The 26,571-nt window shown below is 36.7% G+C and overlaps 1 protein-coding gene across 1 annotated transcript in view; it reads left to right on the top strand.

Moving 5' to 3' along the window:
* Positions 1–22,857, top strand: part of TOGARAM1 (TOG array regulator of axonemal microtubules 1) — a 32,144-nt gene extending 9,287 nt beyond the window's left edge. The window contains exons 6-22 of the mRNA XM_070943173.1: positions 331–563; positions 1,913–2,013; positions 4,677–4,844; positions 5,637–5,735; positions 6,322–6,497; positions 7,542–7,698; positions 8,114–8,191; positions 8,893–9,052; positions 9,376–9,481; positions 10,969–11,204; positions 12,901–13,059; positions 13,619–13,745; positions 14,456–14,571; positions 15,988–16,177; positions 18,395–18,614; positions 21,079–21,165; positions 21,693–22,857. Coding sequence (XP_070799274.1) covers positions 331–563; positions 1,913–2,013; positions 4,677–4,844; positions 5,637–5,735; positions 6,322–6,497; positions 7,542–7,698; positions 8,114–8,191; positions 8,893–9,052; positions 9,376–9,481; positions 10,969–11,204; positions 12,901–13,059; positions 13,619–13,745; positions 14,456–14,571; positions 15,988–16,177; positions 18,395–18,614; positions 21,079–21,165; positions 21,693–21,946 — 2,667 coding nt within the window. The 3' untranslated portion in view covers positions 21,947–22,857. The remainder of the gene's footprint in view (positions 1–330; positions 564–1,912; positions 2,014–4,676; positions 4,845–5,636; positions 5,736–6,321; positions 6,498–7,541; positions 7,699–8,113; positions 8,192–8,892; positions 9,053–9,375; positions 9,482–10,968; positions 11,205–12,900; positions 13,060–13,618; positions 13,746–14,455; positions 14,572–15,987; positions 16,178–18,394; positions 18,615–21,078; positions 21,166–21,692) is intronic.
* Positions 22,858–26,571: the final 3,714 nt, after the last annotated feature.

The following is a 26,571-nucleotide window of genomic DNA, read 5'->3' as shown; positions in this document are numbered from 1 at the left end:
TTGCATTTATTAAATTTATATGCCACCCATCTCACTATTGAGTGACTCGATGGGTAAATTTATACCTATTTTTTATCTTTTACAGTCATTGTTAGAAAGTTATGGATGATTTTGGAGTTCTTGCTTACCACATTTATTAGAAAATAGATATTACCATACCAGATATTACCATACCATTACCAGTAGCAGAAGAACATCAACAGGAATTGACCCTTATAACCAAGTAGTTGTGCTATTCATTCAAATGTCCTACAACAGAGAAGTAATAGACATTGCCTGGATTTATACTTTTCTTTACAGCATGGATTATGTGTTGTTCCTTGTCTTTAGATGCATAGTTCTCTTCGGTCTCTTCGTAATAGTGCAGCTAAGAAGAGAGCAAAGTTGAATGGCAGCACTTCTGATCTTGAAAGCCCTGATTCTGTGTTGAAGCTTGATCTAACTTCAGAGTCACCTTCCTGCTTGTCATCTCCAAGTACTAGTTCTTACAGTGAAAGTGGAGTTTATAGTCTTGAATCTGTAACGTCCCCACTATCTACAGCACCTCAAGGTTTAAGAACAATGTGAGTTTTATTCAGAAATTAAAAGATATATATATATATATATATATATATATGTATGTATGTATGTATGTATGTATATGTATATGTATATGTATATGTATATGTATATGTATATGTATATGTATATGTAGGTCTTTGGTTATTCGGGTTTTCTCCCGCGTAAAATTGGAGGTGTCTTGGCAACGTTTCGACGAAGTCTCATTCGTCATCTTCAGGCTGGTGTTTTCGGCTTCGCGTATATATATATATATATATATATATATATATATATATATATATATATATATATATATATATATATATATTTTGGGGAAAAGATTGTGCATGATCATTGTTTCCACTAAGTTACCTTAGTGTTGTTTAGCTACCTTAATTTGATTTTCAACCAAGCAATTACTTGAAAAGGATTGATGATCCGGAAGTAGTGTTACACTATTTATATCAGAGGAGCACAACGTTAAGTCCTCCTAGTCACCTCTGGGCCAATTTGTGTGTAGCCCTCAGAGATTTCTAATATTTGGTAAGAAATTATAGCAGCTTCTGAGTAAATAATTGACCGGATGGTAATTAGCAGAATTTAATTTGAATTAAAGACAATTCATATTTTTAAAAGTAATGTTTTGTCTTGGCTACGCTTGCTACTTTTGGAGTATATGCACTAGCCTTGAAGAATTGTGCATTGGATTTGGAATAATGTTGTAAAATCTCTCAAAATGTTTTAACTATCTGCCACTGAGATAGCTAAAGCTTTACTTGTCAATGTCATCAATTATTGGTGAAGCATAGCTATTTACTCCATACCTGAGGAACATGATTAATTCAGCTAAGTTTATCTACCTTAACCAACAGCAACTTTTTAGGATTTCATATGAGGATATTTTCAACCTTACCTGTGTATACAAAGCAGGTAATCTGACACTTAGCTATGGTCCTTGAATTTACAACTTTGAAGATAAGAATATGGTAATACACATTTAGGTATTTTAATATGCTAGTTATGTCTCTGTGGCAACTTCCCCATTCCTCTTATTTACACAAAAGGGAGGGGAACATTCCTGACAACATATTCATCCAACTGTTGTAGCTTTATGACTGAATAATAAGTGTAAAACTCATTGTTCTAGTCCCGTTGAATCTCGTAAAGAGTCACTTTTTTCATTTTGTTGAATTTCTAATTGGAAGCACTTCTTTCAATTTACCATCTTGATACCAGCTACATTTAGTGTTTTTTGAAAAAATAAATTTTTCTTGTGCTCACAAGATAGCTTCTTCAGAATAATTTGATAGCATTGGAGTGTCTGTACAAAGTTGGTCTATGTTAATCTTAAATATTTTTTCTGCTTTAATAGATCAGATATCTTTTCTCTACCTGGAGGTAATTCCCGCCCTACAAAGCTCTCACCTGCACGAAATCGAAGCTCTATCATTGTGGAGCAGAATCCCAGTGCAGGTATAGTATTGAGAATAGGAGAAAATATTATATTTAGTAAAATAAAGACATTTTAGTTGTTTGTAATATACCATATTACCATATCTCTAGTATATTCAATCAAATATAATAAAATATAAATGCATATATATGCGTATGTATATGCATTTATATGTATAAATGAATATATAGAAACATATCCATGCATATATTTATATTTTACTGTTTTGTATCTCTACATGTACTTGAGTAGATTAATATCAAGTTTTGGATCCTGATAAAGATAATATTAACTGTGCTACATCACTGAGAAAACTGTCAAAACCACTAGCAAAGAATTTTAAATGTATTTCACAGTTGGGTTATTTATTTTTTACTAAGAAAGCTGTGCATTTTCTGTAGCACAAAATTAGGATTATCTATAATAATACTGATTGAATGAACAAGGAGTAAGAAGTTTAAAAAAAATAGAAGAAATGAATAGAGAAGGTCATCAGAATATAGTTGAAGGCATATCCCAAAAGAAAAAGAGGCAAATTTTAGAAGTGTGATTGCTGATTGTGCAAGAGGTACAAAGGAAAATATAATCATAGGTACATTTAGAAGAAAAGGTTCTTTTGAATCTTCCTGAAAGGTCAGAAAAGGTGCTTTTTGTGTGAAAAATATAATCATAGGTACATTTAGAAGTAAAAGTTCTTTTGAATCTTTCTAAAAGGACAGAAAAAGTGCTTTTTGTGTGAAAATCCACTGTATGTAGTGGTGACATTTCCTCCCCGTGACCTGCCTACCTCTAGACATGCTCAGAATGGATTAGAAGAAGGGAATGAAATCAAATATGATAACAGTCTGATTTAAAACATTGGCATATAAAAAAAAGAGTTGACCTGTTTTCTGTTGCCTTAGAGAGCAGAACGGATCCAATGGATGTAACTACAGGGAACTTTAGATATCAGATTAGATATTTGGAGGAATTTTGTATTAACTTCTTTATGTTTTAGTTTATATAGTTTTTCTCTTTAATGATTATAAGCCATCCAGAGTTATCTTGAGGTAAGATGGGCGGCCCTATAAATTTTATAAATATAAACAGTCAAAAAATTTATTTAATAAATGAATAAATTTTCTGACTCTAGGATTTGCCAACCAGCGCAACAGGTTGCCTCATAAAGTGGCATGTTCCTCTTCACTAGATGGATCTAGACAATAAAAAAGTTATTGTCTGAAATGCTTTAGCAGAGTTTAGCAGAATTTTAACCAAGCCAGGAGTTGGATCAGATTATCTCTTATGGGTACAGTTCAATCATCCTGTGATTAACCATTGTTGTAGCAAAAATACATAATACTGTATTATGTGTTCCCAAGTGAATAAGGGTCATGACTGGTTATAATGAGGAATCATTGGGATTTGAATTGTTATAAAAATCCCCAGGCCTCTGTATGGTAAAGTGCAGTTTAGAAACCAAACGTGGATTGGAGTAAATGTAACAATGCATCTCTACTACTCTGACTGGTTATAGTTTTTGTATAATATGCAACAACAGGCAGCTTTGTGCAGTCTGCCAACATTTTTTAAAATAATAAAATAATTCTTGAGTTTCAACCATTCATTCAGCAAGTATTCAAAGTTACAACAGCACTGAAAAAAAATGGATTTAAGACTAGTCCTTGAAGTTGCAGCTGTCATAATGTCTCTGTATCACATTATCAAGATTTGGATGCCCGGCAATTGGTCCGTATTTATGGCCATCACAGCACCACACTGTCACATTCTCCTGCCCTCCTGAACTACCTCTGCTTCAACTCCCCCCATCTGCCTATTTCCCTCCCACACACACATCTCTGTACTTTTGGCCACCCTGCACAACTTGGTCAAGATGAAGAATCCACTGTATTCAGCCACAACCTTTGCTTCCAGCTGACCTTCATCGTATTCTTCACTTTGCTTCCCCTATGCTGGACTTGCCAACAACATGATCCCTGGCTGGCAATGGTCTGCTGAAGTGGGGCAGAGGCCCACCAGGAGCCTGGCAGCTGAGGAGGTGGAGGCAAGCTGTGGAGCTTGAGGTTGACCATGGCAAGGAAGCGAGGCAAGACAAGGAAGGGGGCAGAAAATTCAGCCATGCTGTGCAGGATGGCTGAAAGGGCAGAGATAGGAGAGAAAGGCAGGTTGAAATGGAGGCAGTTTGTGTAGTTTGTTTCTCTCTTAACCAGGACTGCCAGAATTGCTGTCGCTAACCAGTACAGTTGTGATGGTTTGTTTATCGAGTGCTTCACTTAGCAACATAAATTCTGGTCCCAGTTTGGGGGGACTAGATATAAATTGACAAATGCCACGGCCCATAAAACATGCTGCCGAGCCCCTCCAAACATCTCCACTATTGACAAGTTCAATGCTTCTGCCACTCTGCTAGGCATAGAATGGCTGATTGGCACTCAGGTATTTCTTTGCAGCCCGTGAAGATTTTTAATTCATCAATGTGGTCCTTTCCCTAGACAAATTGCGCAGTCCTGTGCTACAGCCCTTCATCTCTATAATACAAAGCAGATGTGTGTGTGTGTATGCGTAGACGTGTGTGTGTGTATGCGTAGACTATAAAAAGATATTGTATCTAATGGGCAGAATTTGTGTGAAATCTACAGATGCCATATTAGACATTTTCCAGTGATGTTTACTTATCCTTCAGGAACAAGGTTTCATGAAAAAGCAACTTCCTATGTAAGTGTTAGTGGCCAGCATCTGAGCTGTGGAAATGGATCAGGAGATTATGAAGATGATAAACAAAAAGTTTTGTCTCCTGCTAGTCTGAAAGGGCAGAGCAAAGAGTATCAAATGCACTGTAAATCCACAAAAGGTAAGTAATTATAAATGTCACAGAATTGGAGGAAGAATTGAGAGGAGAATATGGAGCTGTAACCTAATGAACTGCTGCTTACATTTCTGGACAGAGACCATATCTGCCTAACTTCTTTCCACTTCTTTCCTTCACTTTTTGTAATTTCTACATGCCATAGTTGTATAAAGTAAAGTAGAATTCAGGAGCAGCAGAATCCAGCTGTTTTAAAATTGAGGTGAAGTTAGCTTCAGAGTATGGAAAAACGAATCACACAAATTAGAGCTGTGCTGTGTGCAGGCAGTAGTATGTATTGATAATCCAGAGCTTTCCATGGTAAAATTATTAAAATAACTTACAGTTTTTAAGGATTTTACTAGAACTGAATAGATGCCTTTGCAATTGACTATGTTATCAAATTAGCTTTTCCTGTGCAGTTTCAATAGTAATCTCTCATTCTGCACTTTGGAAATTTCAGTTGTTTAGTTACTGAGGGAGATTTCAGTTTAGCATTTTACCTAAATCATTATGTATCATTATATGTAATTTAAATTTGGCTAGAATAATTTTGCTTACTGTAGAAAATATGAATAGTTTTTTTTTTCTTTTTCATTTCTCTGGTATATAAATAATTATTAGCTGGTCAGTTGTTTAGAGGATTATTTTTCAGTTGGCTCATATCAAGAAATCTTATTGTGAAAAGCTTCAGGGTAATAGTGACATAATGTCAAAGTTCTTTTTTTTTAACTTTCTGAAGGAAAAAAAATACTTATTTGGGAAAAACATAATTCTGGTGTTATAATTTTTTTAAAGGATTTACAGGACCTTCTTCAAGTTTACATCATTTGAATAGTCTAGATTACATTTCACCGAGTGCCTTGTCAGAAGATTCTGTAGTTATTGTTGGAAAAGGTATTTGAAGCAATTACATTTACCCTTTATTATATCTTTGTTTATCCTGCCTTTCAGTGACTATGATCAGAATGCAATTACAAGAAAACATTAAATATAACCAAAATAGAACAGTGATTCTTATATGCCTTTGATGAAGTGTGCAATATTTGTGTATAAGCAATTGGGAATTAAACATTTAAAAATTGTTTTGTGTCTTTGAACCTTACTGGTTAGTGCACTATATGCAACTCTGCTAGTTGAAGACCAAATATTTAAAAAGGACCATTTTTTTTTAAAGGACAAAGGACTTGTACACATTGAAGAGACATGGTATTATTCCTTTTTGGTTAATTCGGTTCCAAAAACTATCATCTTTTTAAGCAATATTTTAATTAGATTCCTTGCATACAGATATAGAACAAAATTAAGCTTTGATACTAGCCATGCTGACTTGACCTCAGAAAATGTCTTCAGACAACATTGGCTCCCTTGGCCAACAGACGGAGATGAGCACCGTGCCGTAGAGTTGGACACGATGGGACAGGCAAACTTTTACTTTTACCTTTTTTTCTTTTTTTGTAATCCAATGAATTGTGCATTTCAGGAATGTTTGAAAGCCCCTCTTCACTTCCTACATATGGTCAATCCATAATATTCTCCATGGAGAATGGAGATGCACCTTCGTTCAAACCAAAAATGGAATCACTTTCTGGCATCTATGGGAGAGCCGTCCAGCAGCAAAGCTCTGCACCTTGCCTAGATGTGGAAAACGAAAGAGATGTAAGAATGGACATTCCATAATTTAAGAAAGAGGGCAGTCAACACATCTTTTTTTTTTCAGATTTTGTAATATAGTATATAAGAGAGTGGGGGCTACATGTGAATGTGTTTCCAAGTATGTCATATAATTATCAAGCATGTATCTTCAGGATATCAGATATTAGTCAAATGAGAAAGCAGAAATATACAATTTGACATGCCAGCCATTAATTTTGTCTCACTTTGGTGTGCATGACCAAAAAAATACATATGTGTATCATAATAGGCTTTCGAGAGTGAATTACATATGTTGATGTTTGCTATAGCACATTAACAAATACATATATTTTCTTGTGTTTTATTCTAATGGAGTCCAACAAATAAACAAATGCAAACTTCATTTTTATTTTTACTCATTTAGGATTACAGTATTTCTAATACAACTTACTATTGTTATGAGGTAACAATAGTAAGAAAACAATTGTAAATGTTGTGTCCGACTCTTTGTGACTCCATGGACCACAGCATGCCCTGACCTTCACTGTTTGTCCAAATTCATATTCATTGTGTCAGTAACACTATCTAAACATCTCATCCTCTGCCATCCCCTTTTCCTTTTGTCTTCGATCTTTAGACAATAATAATTACTTAAAAACAAATTTTTAAAATCCTTCTCACAGGACAGTTGATGGGTATCTTATTTGGTCTCACATATTAAGTCATCATTTTATTCTTACTCCATTTAGTTTCCTAAGAATTCTTGGTTTGGGCTCCCCTCATTTCCATTTCATTCTAAATGTGTATATACCACCAAAGGGCAATTCCTATGCATTTATCATAATTGAAATATCTGAAATTATGTGATTGCCAAAAGTTGACCCTGCCTTGATGGTACATAGTCAGTCTTGATTATGTATTGCAGTTAAGAGCATCCGGGTGAAATATTGGCATGGGTTTGCATCTTGTGTCTCAAAAGGAGGAGAAATGTTGGCTGTGTTCTTTTTTATTCGAGTGTTACATTCTTTGTTCATCCCATACTGAATGTATTTTAACTTTCTGTTGTAGATGAAAGTTGCCTTATCCAAATCTGCCCGAGAAAAGATGAGACAGAAGAAGAGAGAGGAGAAGGAGCATCAGCAAATTAGAGATCTAGGGAAAAAGGAATCCAAACCTTGGGAATTGCTCAAGATCAGTGAATCAGAAAAGATGACAACCGACCGCAGTAATTCATTATTTCCTTAATGATTCTTTAACATGGTTACCAAAATGACTGCCATCTTAAGTTCTGTAGCATGCACACAAGGTGTATTCCTGATTTCTTTTTAAGTTCTGCTTCCTAGTTCCGAGGGTGATTTTATTAAATGCTGTTGTAGGCAGATAAACATACCATAAGGAATATAGTTAAAAAAGAAATCATCTAACAGCATGGCTGTTAGATAAAAATCTGATTGTTCCTTTATTCAGATAGTTGTTGTTTGCATTAATCAGTTTTATCTGTAACCTTACAGTATAATTTATAATAATTTTCTAATACCTAGTAGAAAATGTTGCTTCCTGTACTTGGTGAAAGAGAACATTTACAGAGATCATTATGGAAACATTCTAAAAGGGCCTTTGTTTGTTTCTTTGTCCTTAAGGAAATGTTGCTTTCAGTCCTTTGTTGAAAAGAACATCAAGTATTAAAAAAGCACAGCCTTTGATCTTGTTAGACTCAGGTAATCATTTTATTTGTTTGTTTGTTTATTGATTAATTGAATTTTTGTCTCTTCTCCCTCTAAAATACAGCATTAACAAAAACAACCTCTTCTAATTGTCATTAAACACTAGATGGAACTAATAATATAACTAAAGATTTGTGCCTTCATCATGTTAGGATTCAAAGCTCTACTGAAAAGCTTGTTTTTCAAAGACCAGTCTGTCTTCTAGTTCATATCTCATTTATTTCTTACAGAAGTGCGACCTTAAACAGATCCTCTCTAGATTTCTAAGCAGGACAATAGTAGTAAAGCCCAATCTGTCCCTTCTAGATTTTGCCACTCTCATTGTGCTGGCAGAATATATTTTCAGCCAATATAGGAACCTTGTTTTCTTTATCACCCAATATATTGTTTGCCCCAATCCTGCACGCTTCTGGAAAACTGACTTTTTCTCCTGGGTGTTTGGGTTGGGAAAAACAGATTTCCCCAACAGATGAACTATAGTACACTTTACTTCTGATTGCTGTGTTATTGCCGTAGTCCATTTTTAATAGTATGTCCTGTTTACTTTGATTTTTTTTTTTTATTTGATGAGCTATTCTACGCCACCCAGAGTCACATCTGAATTGGGCGGCCATATAAACACAAATAAATAAATAAATAAATGGCTTATTCACATCACAGAGTTAGGTCACTTTTGCATAATCAAATGGATGAAGTTGCAGGTGAAGACTCTCCAGGTTCACAGATGCCGTTTAAGGATCGGATGTTATCGGTCATGCACAGTTCCGAAATAATGGAACCCTCAGATTTGAGACCCTTCCCCAAGCCCGAATTTGCTCTTTTGGAAGCCTTGCAGTACCTTGCTGATAATGATTGGTATGTTTCTCAGTCTTTATCTTTTATTATTATTATTATTATTATTATTATTATTATTATTATTATTATTATCATCATCATCATCATCATCATCTTCACCTTTGGGGTGAAACGGAAAAAAATCCTGTTGGACACAATTAAATAAAAAGCAAATGCCACAGTATTTTACTCTTAGTGTAAAATATTACTTTTTTTTTCTGGTGATTTTAGTTATTTTTTAGAAGAGTGATAAAATGTGTAAATTGAGAATTTTTAATGAATCTGAGCTGTTTGTCTATTCTGTGCAATAAACCATACATATTTCATCTTTTGTTTCAACATAGGGAGAAGAAAATTGAGGGCCTCAATTCAATTAGGTGCCTTTCTGCCTATCACTCCGATGCTCTAACTGCGAAGCTGCATGAAACTAGTTTGGCTGTTGTGCAAGAAGTAAGGTCCCCCCCCCCCCCCGTTTCTTCATATCTCATGGGTGGGAGGGGGGAGGCACTAAATGAGAAGATGTTTGCTATTAATTGCTTTTTTTTTGTAATTTGTACTTTAATTTTTGCATCCTCTTAATTTTACTTTAAATGTTTTCCTTTTTCATGAAGTTTGCTGCTTCCGGAACTTAATTGTCTTAATACCTATGACCTCAATATTTAATATTTCCCAATATATTAACTATGACTCTAGGCCTCCAAAGCTTGTAACAAAAAGGCATGCAAAAAAAATGTATAGTTATGCCCCAAAAAACCCCCATTCATTTTTGCTTGGCTGTATCTTCATTTTAGTAAGACTTTAGTTAGAAAATGGTTCATAAAATATTTTTTCATGTAACATTTCTGGCCTACCAAACTTAAGCAAAATTATCTAGGTTATAGTTCTCTGATTTATCATCTTTTCTACTAAATCTGTAGCTTAAAGCTATAGCCTTGTGTGCATATACAGGTAACCCTTGTTGTACAACCATTCCATATTACGACATTGCTGAACCAATGGTGGGCCCCACGCCATGCCGTTCACAAAAACTTTCATACCCTCTTTGTTTGGGTATTGGGAAGTCGGCAGGAAGCTGCCTTATCTAATGACTATGAAATTTCATTAATGACGGCAACCAGGATCACAGAGATCATGCTTTACAACTTCATTGCTTAGCGACAGAAATTCCAGTTGCTATTATAAGTCAAGGACTACCTATACAGGTAATCCTCGCTTAATGACCGTTCAGCAAATTTTTGAAATTACCAACAGCACTGAATGAAAGGATTTATGAATGGCCATTGCAGCTCTCCGACAGTCACGTGATTGTGATCTGGGTGCTTGGCAACCGATTCATATTTAGGGCCATGATCATCTGGTCACCATGTGCAGTCTTCCCTGCCAACTTCCCCATAAAGGCAATGATTGCAAGCCACTGCCACCTACCCAAATGAATCCCTCTGGTTTCTGGGGACTGGCTGATAAAAGTCTCTCCCAAAATCCAAGCAAGAAATCCTTCTTGGATTTCAGGAGGGACTTTTTCAGCCAGCTTCTTTCTTTTTCAGATAAATTACCTTTTGTCTTTGTGTGCCAATGGTGCATCAATTTATAGTTGCTGACCCACTTTAGCACTCATTCCTCTGACTGACTGTAAATTCCAAGAGGACAGCCCTGTTTGTAGGAAGGGAATTAAACAACTAATGCCAACACAGTTACTTAACATATAAACATTTCTTGGCAACTACCTTCTTCATTAGCTCCAGAAGGTGGAATTTAAACCTGGTTAATCCAGTTTAATGTGTAATATGTTACATTTGCATTTATTGTGATATCCCATATAACATGCTTGCCTGCATGTATAATTTTATGTAATGTAATGGCTTGATGGGGGATAGGGTGGTGGGATTCAAAATCAGTGTTTTGCCAACTGTTGCTGATTCAGGTCTTTCTTTTCCTAGGTGAAAAATTTACGTTCTGTTGTTTCCCGAGCTGCGGTTGTTTGTTTAGGAGATTTATTCAACTACCTGAAAAAAAGCATGGACCAAGAACTAGATAATACAGTTAAAGTCCTTTTGCATAAGGCTGGGGAATCAAACACCTTCATTAGGGAAGACGTTGACAAAGCACTGAAAGCTATGGTTAATAATGTGACCCCTGCACGTGCTCTTTCTTCTCTGATCAATGGAGGTCAAAGGTAGAATTTTGAATTATGGTCTTTCAGAGGCTTTCTTGACTCTGCTTAAAATAAAATAGGTAGAACTATCAAGCAAATCTAATCATTATCAGCTCAGCCTATTACAGTTCTGATGATTCATCTAAGAGAACTTTCTTTTCCTTTAAACATAGGTATGAGATATGAAAATGAGCAAATTTGAGAAGTAGAATGTGGCTTTATGCCAACTACAGAATGTGCAGACCATATTTTATCTCTAGAGTGAGACATTGAGAAATGTATGAATGGGAAAAAATAAAATGTACATTTCTTGATTTAGAGAAAGCATATTGTGAAGTGAATCTGTTCAAATTATGGAACAGTTTGCATTTATATTGGGTTGAGACAAGGTTGCTGAACATAGTTATAGCAATATATCTTGTAAGTAATGCATGCATGAGAATAATTAGAATTAGTGGATAATTCAGCAAGAAATAAATTAAGGGTGTGTGATAATCCCTCAATTGTTTAAAATACTTCAGGTTAAATGTATAAAGATTGTTGATAATGAAGATAATGTTGTGATTGTTGGAATATGAATGTGTATTTACTATTGCTTGCAAGTGGTATTTTATTGCCTGAAAACATGAAAGATATGCAGTGAGCGGTGGATTGCATGATGCATTGAAAATGTATGTAGCAAAGACCAAGATAATGTTTAATAGAGAAAATGGAATGAATATAATAACCTGTGCATAAATAGTGAAAAATTTGAACAATTAGATAAATATATGTACCTTGTTGGATAGAATATTTTGTAAACAGGAATATAGGAAAATAACAGTTCCACCTCTTTTTCTTGTCCACGATATGTATAGGCCAGAAACCACTCTCATTCAGATGAGAGCGATGATCTCCACCTATCTTTAATTTTAGTGAAAAGCTGATTTGGTTTTTGTGTCATTCCTTGTGACTACATAAGAAGTTACTCTTGTATGATGTACTCAAGAAGTGTGTGAGGTAAAACAAGAAGAAATAGGGTCAAGAGTGAAAAAGTGCTGGATGAATGAGAATAAATGTAAAATTGATTGAGCAATACCTAAAAAGTTATGGTGAAGTGGTTTTTTTTTTCATATACTTGATTTGATTATCTCTTGAAAAAGAGAGAAAAATGTATGAAACAGTGTACATACATGATAGAATCAAAGACGGAAAGGTAGAATGGATGGTTCAGGTGTAAACTAGATTTGCCTAAATTTCCTTTTCTTATGTCTTTAATAAACTATTTTTACTCCCTTCTTGCACTGTACATAAGCTCGTTTAAGCATTTTTGTAATCCATTTTGGAAGCCATAGTGGAAAGGCAAGATATAACGAAGCAATGGCTGTCCAAGAAAATATTCAAGTTCTTCTATTGTTATTTCTTCTCTTTTATTTAAAACATTTCTTTAGCTTTAATGACCAAAAAAAGACCTTGTCGAGCTTCCTTTTGCTGCAACACACCTGCATTTTAATCTGGAATTGTGTTGTTTGGAGTGGTTCTACTACATAAAGGGCCTTGCATTGCTACTAGCCAAATGCATTAAATTTAGCTTCAGATATCTGGGATTTTATGCCTTTGTTATCTTGATTCAGTTATAAAATGCGTAAGAATTTTCAAAAGGTCTTTCAACATCACTGTTGCAATAAATAATAATCATGTATTTTTCTAAACTGTATATGCTTTTTATTCTTACCAGTCACTTAAATACAGCAGTAAGAAGATGCACTGCCCAACATTTGTCAGATGTTGTAGAGCACATGGGACCAGGACGTATATTGTCTGGAATTAAGGATATAACTGACAGGATTTTGTCTGCTGTGGCCAAATTTGTCCAGGATGGTTCACAAGAAACAAGGTGAGCAGATGCAGGAAAATGCTGAATGGCATGATTTTTTAAAATAAGCAAGGACATGAACATGTTTTAGACTCTGTTTTGTATGAAAGCTTAAGTTTCTATCTCAATTCTTGAAGAAATATCAAGCTGGCATGACAAATCCTTCTGCTTAAGTTGTTATATTTATGGAAAATAATAATGTTGGCAGATATTTTTTTTTGGAACTAAAATATAAATTCTATATCTGATACTACTGTGTGTATTCACAGATTTGTTTGGAGACTAATATTCTCATTTCACAAACTAGTAAATAGTAACATATGTCTGTTGATTTTCAAGTATGCAAGAATGGTAGGAAGATAAGATTCTCTAAGAGAATCACATATCACTCCCATTTGGTTAGTATGTTGCTTCCTAGATATTCCAGATTTCTGCTTTCTGGCATCTCCAGAAAGCAGAAATCTGGAATATCTAGAAAAAAAAACAAATTATCCAAGGTTTGTATGACTGCATCCTAAAGCAAGTACATTTAGTAATAAATGTATATGTATTAATAAAACTGATTTTGTAATGTTTGTAGATACTATGGGCGAAAGATGCTTTTCACTTTGATGACACACACAGACTTCGATAAAATGCTTGAAAAGCATGTGCTGCCTAAGGACTTGCCTTATGTTAAAGAGACAGTCAGCAATTTGCGTCAGAAGGTATGTTAAAAAGCACCCCAAAATAAGATTGAATTAAAATAAGCCATAAATTCCTATTAATCTAGGGAGTGATAAAAACTGAACATGCTGCTATAGGGCCTGGATAAATTTACAATAACATTTATGTTTTAAAAGTGCAGTATTTTAAGTATCATTATACCTGTCTGTCTTTTGATTTAATTTAAAGTTCTTTTTCCAATTCCTCTTTAGCAGACGTATGCTATTGCGTTTCTATGAGAAACTTTTCTCAATGTCTTTTGCACTCCCTGTTTTAAAAGTTAGTTATACTTTTATTACTTAATTAGAATATGTTAAATCTTTGAGATCTATTAAGGCTGAACACCTATTTTGTAGCGCTTGGATTTCAATTTGAAAATAAGTTTTGAGTCTTGGAACTCCATTAAATCCTTTGCTTTAGCACAGAGGAAACATTAAATGATTTCATTAAGCCTGTTTTTATCAGAAGCATGTAAGCTGTTTTTATGAGGACTTCTTTCATTTATTGTTTATATATTACATTTTCTCTTTTCCTCTACTTTCTCCTGTGTTTACGTATTTACAAGCATTTGATTTTTTTTTGAGACAAGAACCCATATTTTATAAACGTGCCCTTCTTTCTTGATGATATTGTATTAGAGATAAATGAAGATATGAGGTAATATAAAGATAATTGAAATAAACATTTTTTTATTCTTGTTACATAATTTCAGGGACTTGGGGAGATGCCAATAGTTACACCCTCAGCCAAAGGAAGGCGTTCTCATACTGGCAACATAGACAATTCAAGATCAAACATGTCACGCGAAGTACTTAGTGCTAGTGACAGGTATGGTTGTGCCCTCTTACTTCAAAGATTCCATCTAAATAGTATCTTTCAGATGTCGCAAATCTAAAAGAAAATAATGTTTATTTAAAATTTTATACAGCTGCTATGTATAAACAGGTGTGTCAGTTTTTCTTGCTCTTGTTCAGTATAAGTAGAAAATTGAACATGGAGTGTGTTTGTAAACTAGGCATAGAAAAATTGGAACAAAAGAAAATACCAAATTAACATTTCAGAACTTCCTTCTTATGTGCATGATAACCCTCGCATCCTGGACATAAACTGCTTCAACTCCTACCCTCAAGATGACACTATAGAGCACTGCACACCAGAACAACTAGACACAAGAACAGTTTTTTCCTCAAATGCTAAATAAATAATTCCCTCAACACTGTCAAACTATTCACTAAGTCTGCATTACTATTACTATTAATCTTTTCGTCATTTCTATCACCCATCTTCTTCCACTTATAACTGCATGACTGTAACTTTGTTGCTTGTATCCTTACGATTCATATTGTTTCCTAGTATGATTTGAATGCTTATTTGTACCCTATGTAGGTGCTGTACCTTATGATTTTTGATGAATGTATCTTGTCTTTTTATGTACACTGAGAGCATATGCACTAACGACAAATTCCTTGTGTGTCCAATCACACTTGGCCAATAAAGAATTCTAATCTAATCTAATCTAACTCTAATATGATTGCTTCTTTTTTAATAACTAATTTGTCAGGTTTTGTGCATTTTGTTTGTGAGAAGTTAAAAAGTTAAATAACATTTTCCTTATGTTAGTACCTGAAAAATTTTAAAAAACTGGTTTGTCACTGTTGACACTCTATAAAAGCAAAGCTTGTACCTAAGTAAAAAAAAAATAATCCAAGAAATATAATTATTTTCAAAATAGCAGTTTTCTACAGTAGATGGTTTTTCATTTAATGGAATTGCTTATGGTTTCACCATAATCACTACTTGATCTGAAGGATAGAAATATTTTCCAGATCAATGAAAAATTCTTCTGTTGAGACTATATACACCTAATACTGAGCTTTCTGGATTTGCAATTGATAATTTCTGAGTCCCTCTTTCTCACTTCATTTTTATATGAATTATTGTTGCATTAAACTCTTAGTAGTAAATACACCTCTTTGTATTCATGTTACAAATAGACATTTTCAGGATTTGATTTCTAGCCCACGTGAAACTGATGTTATAATTGACCTGATCTCTGTAGGAGATCCAAGAAAACTCAGTTGTTGTTTTTCTTTTAGAAGCTAATATATTTAATAACTTTAAATCTATTAAAGTAATACAGTACATATATAGAAAGATCCATGGACTATGGTTATGTACATGTACTGGACTATACAGGAGATTGGACTATGCAATTACAGAATGCTCTCATTATTTTCTCAACAGAGAGATTAGAGAAATGCGTGACATATCCAGGAAATTGGTTCCTCGCAATGCTTTGGAAAGTGCTGAATATGTAAAGTTTATAACAACTTTACTGAATGCAAAAGATTTCCGTGATCGAATTAATGGAATTAAACAACTGTTGGCAGACACAGAGAACAACCAAGACCTTGTTGTTGCGAACATTGTGAAGGTAACATTATATACAGTAGGTTACAACAGAACCTTCAGTGCTTTCTCTAGAATTGGCAGGAAATCACATAGGTGATATATTATGCTATTTACCCTGAAAAAATGTAATATAAATGCAAGAAACAAATGACTATAGTGAAAAAATAAGTAAATCACTAACCCAGTAGATAGAATCATAGTTACAGTTGGAGGGACGGAGCAAAGATAAAGAAGGAAGCCTTATATGTTGTCAGAACATTGGTCCATGTAGCCCAGTATTGTCTGTTCCGGCAGCAAGAACATGACATGGCAAGAATGTTATTTTGAGTTCTATTTCCTGAGCTTCCCTAATATGAAGAAAGTGGAATTATGTAGAATATATTTTATGTGTTGCATCTGTCATACTGCAGCTGTCCAGAATATATCTTGCCAGTACACGGAACCCTCCTGCAGGATGTATTCTTGGTAGCCGTAAGATGGCAGGTGCAACATAAGAAAGACTATTGACATAACCAAGGCAAGACTGTCATAAAATATTTAATTAAGCTTAAGACATAAAACTTGCCAGTACCTTGGTTTTTTTCTGAACCCACATTAAACAACACATTGTTATTCTAGAATTTAATTTTAGTCTTGAGATGTTTAAAATGTATTTTATTTTACTATATCAAAATAGTTAACAAGAAAAAATGTAAATACTTAAAACAATATTAATATATTGAAACTTCAAACTTAATAATGGTGAGAATACAAAATAAAGGAAGAGATGCCTGGAAATGATAAACACAACATCTCCAAAAAGTATACTCTTGATTCTTGTGTCCTGATAGATTCCAGATACTAGAAATATTGCCAAGAAAAACAAAGATAGCTTCAGGAGTTGGAATACCGTAATATGGTCTCAATGGTTAAGTTACTTCCAAATTTTGGACTTATCAGGATTGTTGTTGTCACCTTGGATCAATTTTACTTCCAATGGCAAAATCATTGCAACCCATTCCACTCCCCAAACATTATCTGAAGTGTTCAGTACGCAGTAAACCTTTTTGTTAGATTAATTTATGATTATAGAAAAATAGTTTCATGTTACTCAAAACAACTTTCAATAGTTTATCAGGACAGGGCAGTTCAAGCTCATTGTTTCAGAGGCTACATAAATAACTTTGATTACATCATCTTGTACAAATGAGCCACAGTTTACTTCTTCAAAAGCTCCAGGCATGTTGGAACTTAAAATACTGAATAACAAATGTTTCAGTTGTCTCTTTGTAAACATACTGAGATAAAGTTCAATTTTACAAACATTTTAAACATAGCTTTGGCAGAATTGTTTCGATTCAAATAATACGATACTCAATTTAGTCAGAAAACACATTAAACTACATTTTTTAACTTCTGGTAAAACCATAATATAAGATATTCATGAGTAATATGTCAATATTTTCCATGTATATATTACAGTATTAAGTGCTTATACAGAAAATGATAGCTGCATGAATCAGGTCATTTACTTGTCAGCATTGCAGTGAAGTAAAATAACTATCAGGTGGAACATAAATATAAATGCATGCCCATTGCATTATGCTGTGTAAGCAACATTATATAAAGTATGGAAAATGAATGAGAAATAAAAGGGGGAAAGGAAAGTCAAGAAATAAAAAAGAAATTCGGCTAAATCTAGTTTAGACCAGCACCAGTTATAGTATTTCTCCATATATTTTTATTAATGCAAATTATTTCTACTTTGTCCTTATATAATGCATTTTGTTAAACCCATACTATTACATTGCAAAATGAATTGCCTTAAATGAGCAGATCAATCATCCTAAATATCATTGTTTATTATCTATTTCTTTTGTGTGACATTTCTTTATCAGATATTCTTTAAGCGATTGAATATCTCTTGGAGTTCAAACTCCTTTAATAGTTGGGGTTTTTAGGTATTCTTGAGCAAAGAAGCATATTGGTTAAAGAACTTTAAAACTGGTTACATGAGTTGTATGTCCTTGATTTGCAAAGGGGTTTGCTATCCTTTGGCTGACCAACAATTCTTCAGGATATTCCACCAGTGCAGCAATATATGAAAGAAAAAAAGAACTTGTTTGGGTTTACATTGAAATTATTAGAAAAGTTGGGACCTGAGCACATTTTCATAGGATTCCACATTTTAAACCTGAAAGTTTAAATATATATTTGGTCAAATAAAATAATTCAAACTATTGTAATTGTGTCTGTCTAGATCTTTGATGCCTTCAAGTCTCGCTTACATGACTCAAACAGCAAAGTCAATCAGGTTGCTCTAGAGACCATGCACCAGTTGATTCCTCTGTTAAAAGAGAGACTATCTCCTGTTATCAACATGTTAATTCCTGCCTTGGTTGACAACAATCTGAATTCTAAGAACCCAGGCATCTATGCTGCTGCCACCAATGTCATCCAGGCTCTTTGTCAACACTTAGGTAAACTGACTGTTTTTCTTTCATCTGCTATATTGAGCTTTAAGGGGTAGTGTTGCAAAAAAAAAAAAAAAAGGGGGACTAAACAATTTGGAATGTATGGGTTTTTATTTATCCGCTTATAATACAAATGTGGATTTAATAATGCTTGCTTTGTTCAGTTTGTAAACATTCCTGTAATGTACCAGTCTCATTTCAACAATACTTTAGAGCAAGTTAAGAAGTTTGGCAGGATGTAGAAAAAGCTCCACATATATTGAGCCATGGTTTGGGTTACTCATAGTTGGTTGGTTATCATGTCAGAAAGGTCAACTCAAATTAAACTATTGGCCCATGTGTTGCTTTTTTTTTTTTTAGATTTTATTAATCCAGCCTTTATTAATAATAACTCAATAACAACTCAAGGCAGCAAACATACCGTATTTTCCGGCGTATAAGACGACTTTTTAACACATGAAAATCTTCTCAAAAGTCGGGGGTCGTCTTATACGCCGGGTGTCGTTCTCCTGTAACCAGGCAGATCAGCCCGAAAGGCTCTGACGAGCCTTAAGTGGCTCTGGCGATCCCAGCTCTGACGATCCCAGCTCTGACAATCCCAGCTGAGTTCCCTGCAACTCAGCTGGGATCGCCAGAAACCGCGTAAAAGGAAAAAAGTTTTTTTCCCTTTTACTCTGAGGATCCCAGCTCTGACGATCCCAGCTGAGTTCCCTGCAACTCAGCTGGGATGGCCAGAGCCATGTAAAAGGGAAAAAGTTTTCCCCCTCCAGCTTGCTTACCTCAGCTGCTAGTCCCAACGCTTGCCTTGCTTTGCTTGCCTGAATCTATTCAGGCAAGCAAGCAACTCCCTGCCTGCAATCAAGCAAGGAGTTAGTTGTGGACTTCAACTCCCAGAATTCCTCAGCCAGCAAAGCAAAGCTGGCTGAGGAATTCTGGGAGTTGAAGTCTACAAGTCTTAAAGTTGCCAAGGTTGGAGACCCCTGTTCTATTGGGTAAGTTTTTTTCCCCTTTGGGAGCTTTAAAAAATATAGTCAATTGAGGGTTTTTTAGTTGTTCTTTTTTAGACCTAGCCATTTAAAGTTTAGGAAGTTTTAAATTTAGCTTTCATATAAAAATAAAAATAAAATAAAACAAAACAATATTTGTGCAGCTTTCTGAGATTTAGTGTGTTTCTGTAGTGTTTCACTCCAACTACACAAACACACAAAATCTCACAAAGCTGTATGTGGAATTTTGTGTGTGTAAAGTATGAAAGTTGGTTTTTTGGACTTTTTGTGGCTGTGTGAGGTTCCTGCTTGTTGCAGGGGCCATTTTGGGTCTAGCACAGCTGCTTTTACATTGTGGGTGAGCCAGTTGTGTTGTGTTGTGTGTGTTTAGAGTGTGAAAGTTTTTTGGGGGGGCTTTTTGTGGCTGTGTGAGGTTCCTGCTTGTTGCAGGGGCCATTTTGGGTCTAGCACAGCTGCTTTTGTGGGTGAGCCAGTTGTGTTGTGTTGTGTGTGTTTAGAGTGTGAAAGTTTTTTGGGGGGGCTTTTTGTGGCTGTGTGAGGTTCCTGCTTGTTACAGGGGCCATTTTGGGTCTAGCACAGCTGCTTTTACATTGTAGGTGAGCCAGTTGATGTTTTTTAATTTTTATTTGGTGTGCATTGGAAGAGGGGCAGTCTTATATGGCGAGTATAGCCCAAACCCTATATTTTAACAGGAAAAGTTGGGGGTCGTCTTATACGCCCAGTCGTCTTATACGCCGGAAAATACGGTACATAATATCCTTCCCATTCTAAGTAGATTGGGCTGAATGACTGTCATAAGGTCATCCAGCTGGCTTTCATGTCCAAAGTGGGACTGGTTGGAGACCTTTTTCTATTTTTTGTACTTCCCAATTACACTAGATTGTGCTACTGAAATGTGGTGACCAGTAATTATTTTTATCTATTTGTATGCTGTCTCACTCACCTAGGGAGCTTTAGGCTGTTTTTGATACCATACCTTTATTTTTTTCCTCTCTGTTCCTCTCTTCCCCTCTTCAATTTAAGTGGTAAAGTGTTGCCTACCTTCTATAACCTTACTGCCACAATTAGAACTCAATTTTAAAAATACTTTTTAAAAAGTTCTCAACCATTCTCTAATATCACTGTAAATGCCATGTTTCTCAGAATGTTGAATTTAAAAAAATGAAAAATTAGGAGTGTTCTCCACCCCACCCAGCCCCAAACATTGTAGCTCACAAACACACAACAGCTGCATTAACCACCATGCTAAGTGAATCCAAATAAACTATACTGTGATTTAATGCAGCATTTAAATTCATCCATTGAAATTCTGGGATTTCTGGGCCTTGAGATTAAATTTTCTATCCCCTTGCCATCTTCCAAACTCTGTTTCATTTTTGTGCCAAAGTCGTCTTATTAGAGCTCAGAGCTAAATCTCCTGAAGCAAATCCTGTGTTTTATGTCCTTGTTTCCTTTGCTTCAAGACAATTACCTGCTTCTCCAGCCATTCTGCACTAAGGCCCAGTTTTTGAATGGAAAAGCCAAACAAGATATAACTGAAAAACTAGCTGGTAAGGTTTTCAGCAGTTTTTTTATGCTTCATGTCTTTTTTTCTCTTCAATGTTTTTTTTCTCGGTAAGACGGATCTATACCGAATAAGTCTATCGTGCATTTTCACGAGTCTTTATTCAAGTGTTTCTGTATTGCAGGGTTGGCAGTAGATAGTTTTAGTCTGAAGCTCATGGCCAATACAGGAAATTGAAAAGCAAATGTAATATGGCCTGTTAATATTCTATTCCATTGAAGTATTTGAAATCAGAATAGAGATTTGTTTTCTATTGGTACACATTTGTTTGGCAGAAACGTATTTTTCAATATTTACCATGTTTCTAGAAGATCCTTTGACTTTTTCGTATGCAGTACATATGTTCATAGTTCACAATAGTTGCTTCTGAATTTGCACAGTAGCCTTCTTAAAAAGACTATATTAAGATAGAATTTCTCTTCAGTTTTAGGAAATAATCTGGGGAGTCAGCATTTTACCATATCTTTGTATGAAAAATAACTCTTTCTTCCTTGGTTCTTTCCCTGCATTCAGAACTTGTTGTTGAGTTGTATCCCCGGAAGCCTCATGCAGTGGAGCAGAAAGTCTTGGTGGTTTTATGGCATTTGTTGGGCAACATGACAAACAGTGGTTCCTTACCTGGAGCTGGTGGAAATATTCGGGCAGCCACTGCTAAACTGTCAAAAGCACTTTTTGCACAAATGGGTCAGAATCTGTTGATCCACGCTGCATCTCAGCCCCCACACATAAAAAGAACTCTGGAGGAATTCCTAGACCAAACTACCTGAAGCAGACCCTGATGTGGACATAAAGATTATTATAGGCTCTGGATAACAGCATACAGTTTTACATGGGCTGGAATGGATCATTTTCAAGCAGCCTGCCTTTTTTATGTTTGTGCTTTTCATGCAGAAATGAAATTGGAGTGACTGCTTTTAATGACCAACCATTTAGGACTTTATTTTTCCAGTTTAAGTCCTAGGCTGAAACCAAAATCAGTATGGCACTTGTGAACGTACTTCCTGTCCTGGTGCTGTTCCAAGATTCTGTAGAATCGGGATTGGATGTCTGTGAAAGCAAAGTCAACTCTGCTTCTTTGCACTCTTTTTGACTTGGTGGCATGGTGCCCTGTGTGTACTAACAAAGATGAAATTTAGAAATAGTTTTAATCATGAAATCATGTTATGACATGTCTTCTCATATAGCCTTAAAAGGGGGGGAGGGACTTCAGAGAGACATGAAGAACAGGGTTTTGTGTGATATTTGTGGAAAAAAAATGTATTTTAAAAATCAGTCCCACTCATGATTGTGCAGTGTTAGCTTGCTTTTGCTGCTGTTGATGTATTACACCTGCTTGACAGTTGAGCATAATTATCTGCACATTGTTGTAAAACTTGGAAAAGGTTTTAATGAAGCATGTTGTTGACCAAAATTTATAGAAAATAATTTTTTACAGATTTTGAACATGTCTTAAAAGAGATGGCACATGTTGAATATAGCTTCCATATTTTAGTGTGAAAAATATTACTGAATTTTATCTGTCCAAAATTTATAAAGGTGTTAACTTTTCTGACCTTATGTGCAATCCTCAGCAATATAGTGCCAGTTCTGCTCTCAAAATATGACACCTACAAGTACTGTATTCATCTGAAAGATAAAAAAAGTTATAAAAAATAAATGGCTTTATTTCTGTAAATAATGTTTATTTTCTTTTCCTGATTTGTATGTCTTGAAGATTACTGTTTTTGAAACATTAAGTTCTAATTACTTGACACATTTTTTATTCCATTCAATTGTGTCCAGTTTTCAGAGCCTGCCTGGACAAATCCCTGCAGTTTTTTTGGGAAATTTTTTTGGAAGTGGTTTGCCATCTCCTCCTTCTTAGGGCATGAGTGGGCCAAAGTTAGCCAGCTGGCTTTGTGTCTATAGCAGGACTAGAACTCCAACTCTCGTAGTTTGCACAGAAAAGGACCAAGAAATTGTAAACAAATATGAAAGGGATGTTGGAAGAAATGTCCATCTGGGTTCAGTTCCAAGTGGGGAAAGACACTGGAATCATGGAGACTGCTTGGAAAGATGGTTTAATGGTGGACAGGAATCACATGGCTTGAGTTCCTGAGCAGAATCACATGGCTTGAGTTCCTGAGTAGAAAAAGGGGCGAGATCAGGGGTGAAATCCAGCAGATTCTGACAGGTTTTGTCTTTAAAACATGCTTATTTATTTATTAAATTTATATCCCGCCCTTCTCCCCGAAGGGACTCAGGGCGGTGAACAGCCGAGAATTAAAATAACATAGATAAGTTAAGATAATTAAAAATAAATTAAATAAAATGGCCGCCCCAATTTAAAACCCCTAGCTATACAATTAAAAAACTAACCCATAAAACCTATTCAGGCCAGGCCGGCTTGCTGAAATAAAAACGTCTTCAGGGCCTTACGGAAAGTGCAGAGATCCGGAATCAGCCGTATTCCAGGAGGTAGCTCGTTCCAGAGGGCGGGTGCTCCCACAGAGAAGGCCCTCCCCCTGGGGGCCGCCAGCCGACATTGCTTGACTGACGGCACCCTGAGGAGGCCCTCTCTGTGAGAGCGTATTGGCCGGTGGGAGGTTATCGGTAGCAGAAGGTGGTCTCGTAAATACCCTGGCCCTAAGCCATGGAGCGCTTTAAAGGTGAGAACCAACAGCTTGAAGCGCACCCGGAAGACCACCGGGAGCCAGTGCAGGTCGTGCAGGAGAGGTGTTATATGGGAGCGCCATGTCGCTCCCGTAATCACCCACGCGCCGCATTCTGGACCAATTGGAGCCTCCGGGTGCTCCTCAAGGGGAGCCCCATGTAGAGAGCGTTGGCGTAGTCCAGACGAGAAGTGACGAGAGCATGAATGACTGTGCATAAGGAATCCTGACACAGAAAGGGGCGCAGCTGGCGTATCAGGCAAAACTGATAAAAAGCCCCCCTGGCCACGGCCATCATGTGCTCTTCTAAAGACAGCCATGAGTCCAGGAGGACGCCCAAGTTGCGAGCCCCCTCTGGGGGGGTCAATGACTCGCCCCCAATAGCCAGTGATGGCACCAGCTGGCTATATCGGGATGCCGGTATCCACAGCCACTTGGTCTTGGAAGGGTTGAGTCGAAGCCTGTTCCTCCCCATCCAGACCCGCACGGCCTCCAGACACTGGGACATCACTTCAAGGGCATCGTTGGGGTGGTTTGGGGTGGAGATGTACAGCTGAGTGTCATCAGCGTACAGATGGCATCGCACCCCAAATCCACGGATGATCTCACCAGCGGCTTCACATAAATGTTGAACAGGAGTGGCGAGAGGACCGACCCTTGTGGCACCCCACAAACAAGGCGCCTCGAGGTCGACCTCTGCCCCCCTGCCAACACAGACTGCGACCGGTCGGAGAGATAGGAGAAGAACCACCACAACACGGTGCCTCCCACCCCCAATCCCTCCAGCCGGTGCAGCATGATACCATGGTCGATGGTATCAAAAGCCGCTGAGAGATCTAATAGGACCAGAACAGAGGAGCAACCCCTGTCCCGAGCCCTCCAGAGATCATCAACCAATGTGACCAATGCTGTTTCCATGCTGTACCCAGGCCTGAAGCCGGACTGGCACGGGTCTAGATAGACTGTTTCATCCAGGTACTGCGGGAGCTGTTGCGCAACCACACTCTCAACAACCTTCGCAATAAAGCGAAGGTTGGAGACAGGACTGTAGTTAGCCATAACAGCCGGGTCCAGAGAAGGCTTCTTAAGGAGGAGCCTCACCACCGCCTCTTTCAAGGCAGGCAGCAGGAAACCCTCCCCCAAAGAAGCATTTATAATACTCTGGAGCCAGCTTCGCGTAACCTCCCGGGTAGCCAGTGCCAGCCAGGAGGGACACGGGTCCAATAAACATGTCGTTGCGTTTAACCTCCCCAGAATCCTGTCCACATCCTCAGGAGTCACAGGATCGAACTCGTCCCAGATAACATTCTCAAGACCCCCCTCAGCCACCCCGCCGGAATCTACCCAGTCAGAGTCCAATTTCTCCATTTCTCATCCAGGGAAACAAATTCTGCCTTTTTAATATTTCCCAAAATATTTCATTCTTCTAGGAAAGGGGTGGGTGCTAACTTCCTACATAACTTTGTAGGTTATCTCTCAAGCTTGCTTGAGCCTTGCCATGTGGTGAGTTTCTGTTGCTAGATGGGTCCTATTGACAAAGGTTCAATAGGAACCAATGATGGTTCATTGACAAAGGTGGAGGGAATGAGTTTCTGCCTCTGGCCCTTTGACAAAGGTGGGGGGAGGCAGGAAGCTGTTTTGTCTTTAAAACATATTTCTCAATTTCTCATCCAGGGAAATATAATATTCTGCCTTTTTAATATTTCCTAAAATATTTCATTCTTCTAGGAGAGGGGTGAGTGCTAAACTTCCTACAGGGAAACACAGCTAAGTTTTTTACACCAATTCTATTCATTCCTGTCCCTGGTCCCATCACATTCATATGGCATTTCATTTTTTTTTGTGTTCTTTAAATTTATCTGTGTGTCCCCCCCCCCAAGATTCTCATCAACCTTTTTGCTCTCAGCATCCATTCTTCATATACTGATTTGCAATGGCCCTTGTCAGTCACCTAAGTATAATACTCTACAAGCATTTTTATACAAGACTTAACAAGTTGTCTTTGTTAAGCATGCTTCACTCTAAAACTTAGAGGAAACAAAAAGTGACTGAACTCATTAAGCATAGGAGACAGATGAGACTGTTTGGTACAGAGTTTGATAACTTCTGGCAAAGTGAGTATTTTACTATAAGCAAAAAGTCGGCAGTTCAGCAGTTCGAATCCGTAGTCCCGTGTAACAGGGTGAGCTCCTGTTATTTGTTCCAGCTTCTGCCAACCTAGCAGTCCAAAAGCACATAAAAAATGCAAGTAGAAAAATAGGGACCGCCTTTGGTGGGAAGGTAACAGTATTCCGTGCGCCTTTGGCGTTGAGTCATGCTGGTCACATCACCACGGAGAAGTCTTTGGACAGTGTTGGCTCTTCGGCTTAGAAACAGATGAGCACCGCCCACTGGAGTTGGGAACAGCTAACATATATGTGCGAGGGGAACCTTTACCTTTACCTTTAAGTGATGATCAGCTAGGTTCATTCTTCAGTAACTCAGAATTGGCACATTACAATGACAGAAACAAGTATTTAAAGAGCGCAATTGTTTTGGCAGTGGTTGAACTTTGCAGAGGTACTTCTTAGTTTTTCCAAGGTATTATTCAGTAGTGCAAGAGATGCTCAGAATCCCATTTCTAGTTATAGCTAAATCCTTTAGAGGTGGAAGAAAAATCCATCTGGTTCAGTTCCAAGCTAGGAGAAAGATGCTGGAAACAAATAAGGGGCTGGAGGCTGATTGGAAAGGTCCATTTATTA

This window comes from Pituophis catenifer, unplaced genomic scaffold (genome assembly GCF_029215685.1).
Source record: "Pituophis catenifer annectens isolate HBS135680 unplaced genomic scaffold, rPitCat1.0.hap2 SCAF_1, whole genome shotgun sequence".
NCBI classification, from domain to species: domain Eukaryota; kingdom Metazoa; phylum Chordata; class Lepidosauria; order Squamata; family Colubridae; genus Pituophis; species Pituophis catenifer.
The sequence above is the reverse complement of the archived record's forward strand: the minus strand, read 5'-3'. Positions and strand labels throughout refer to the sequence as shown.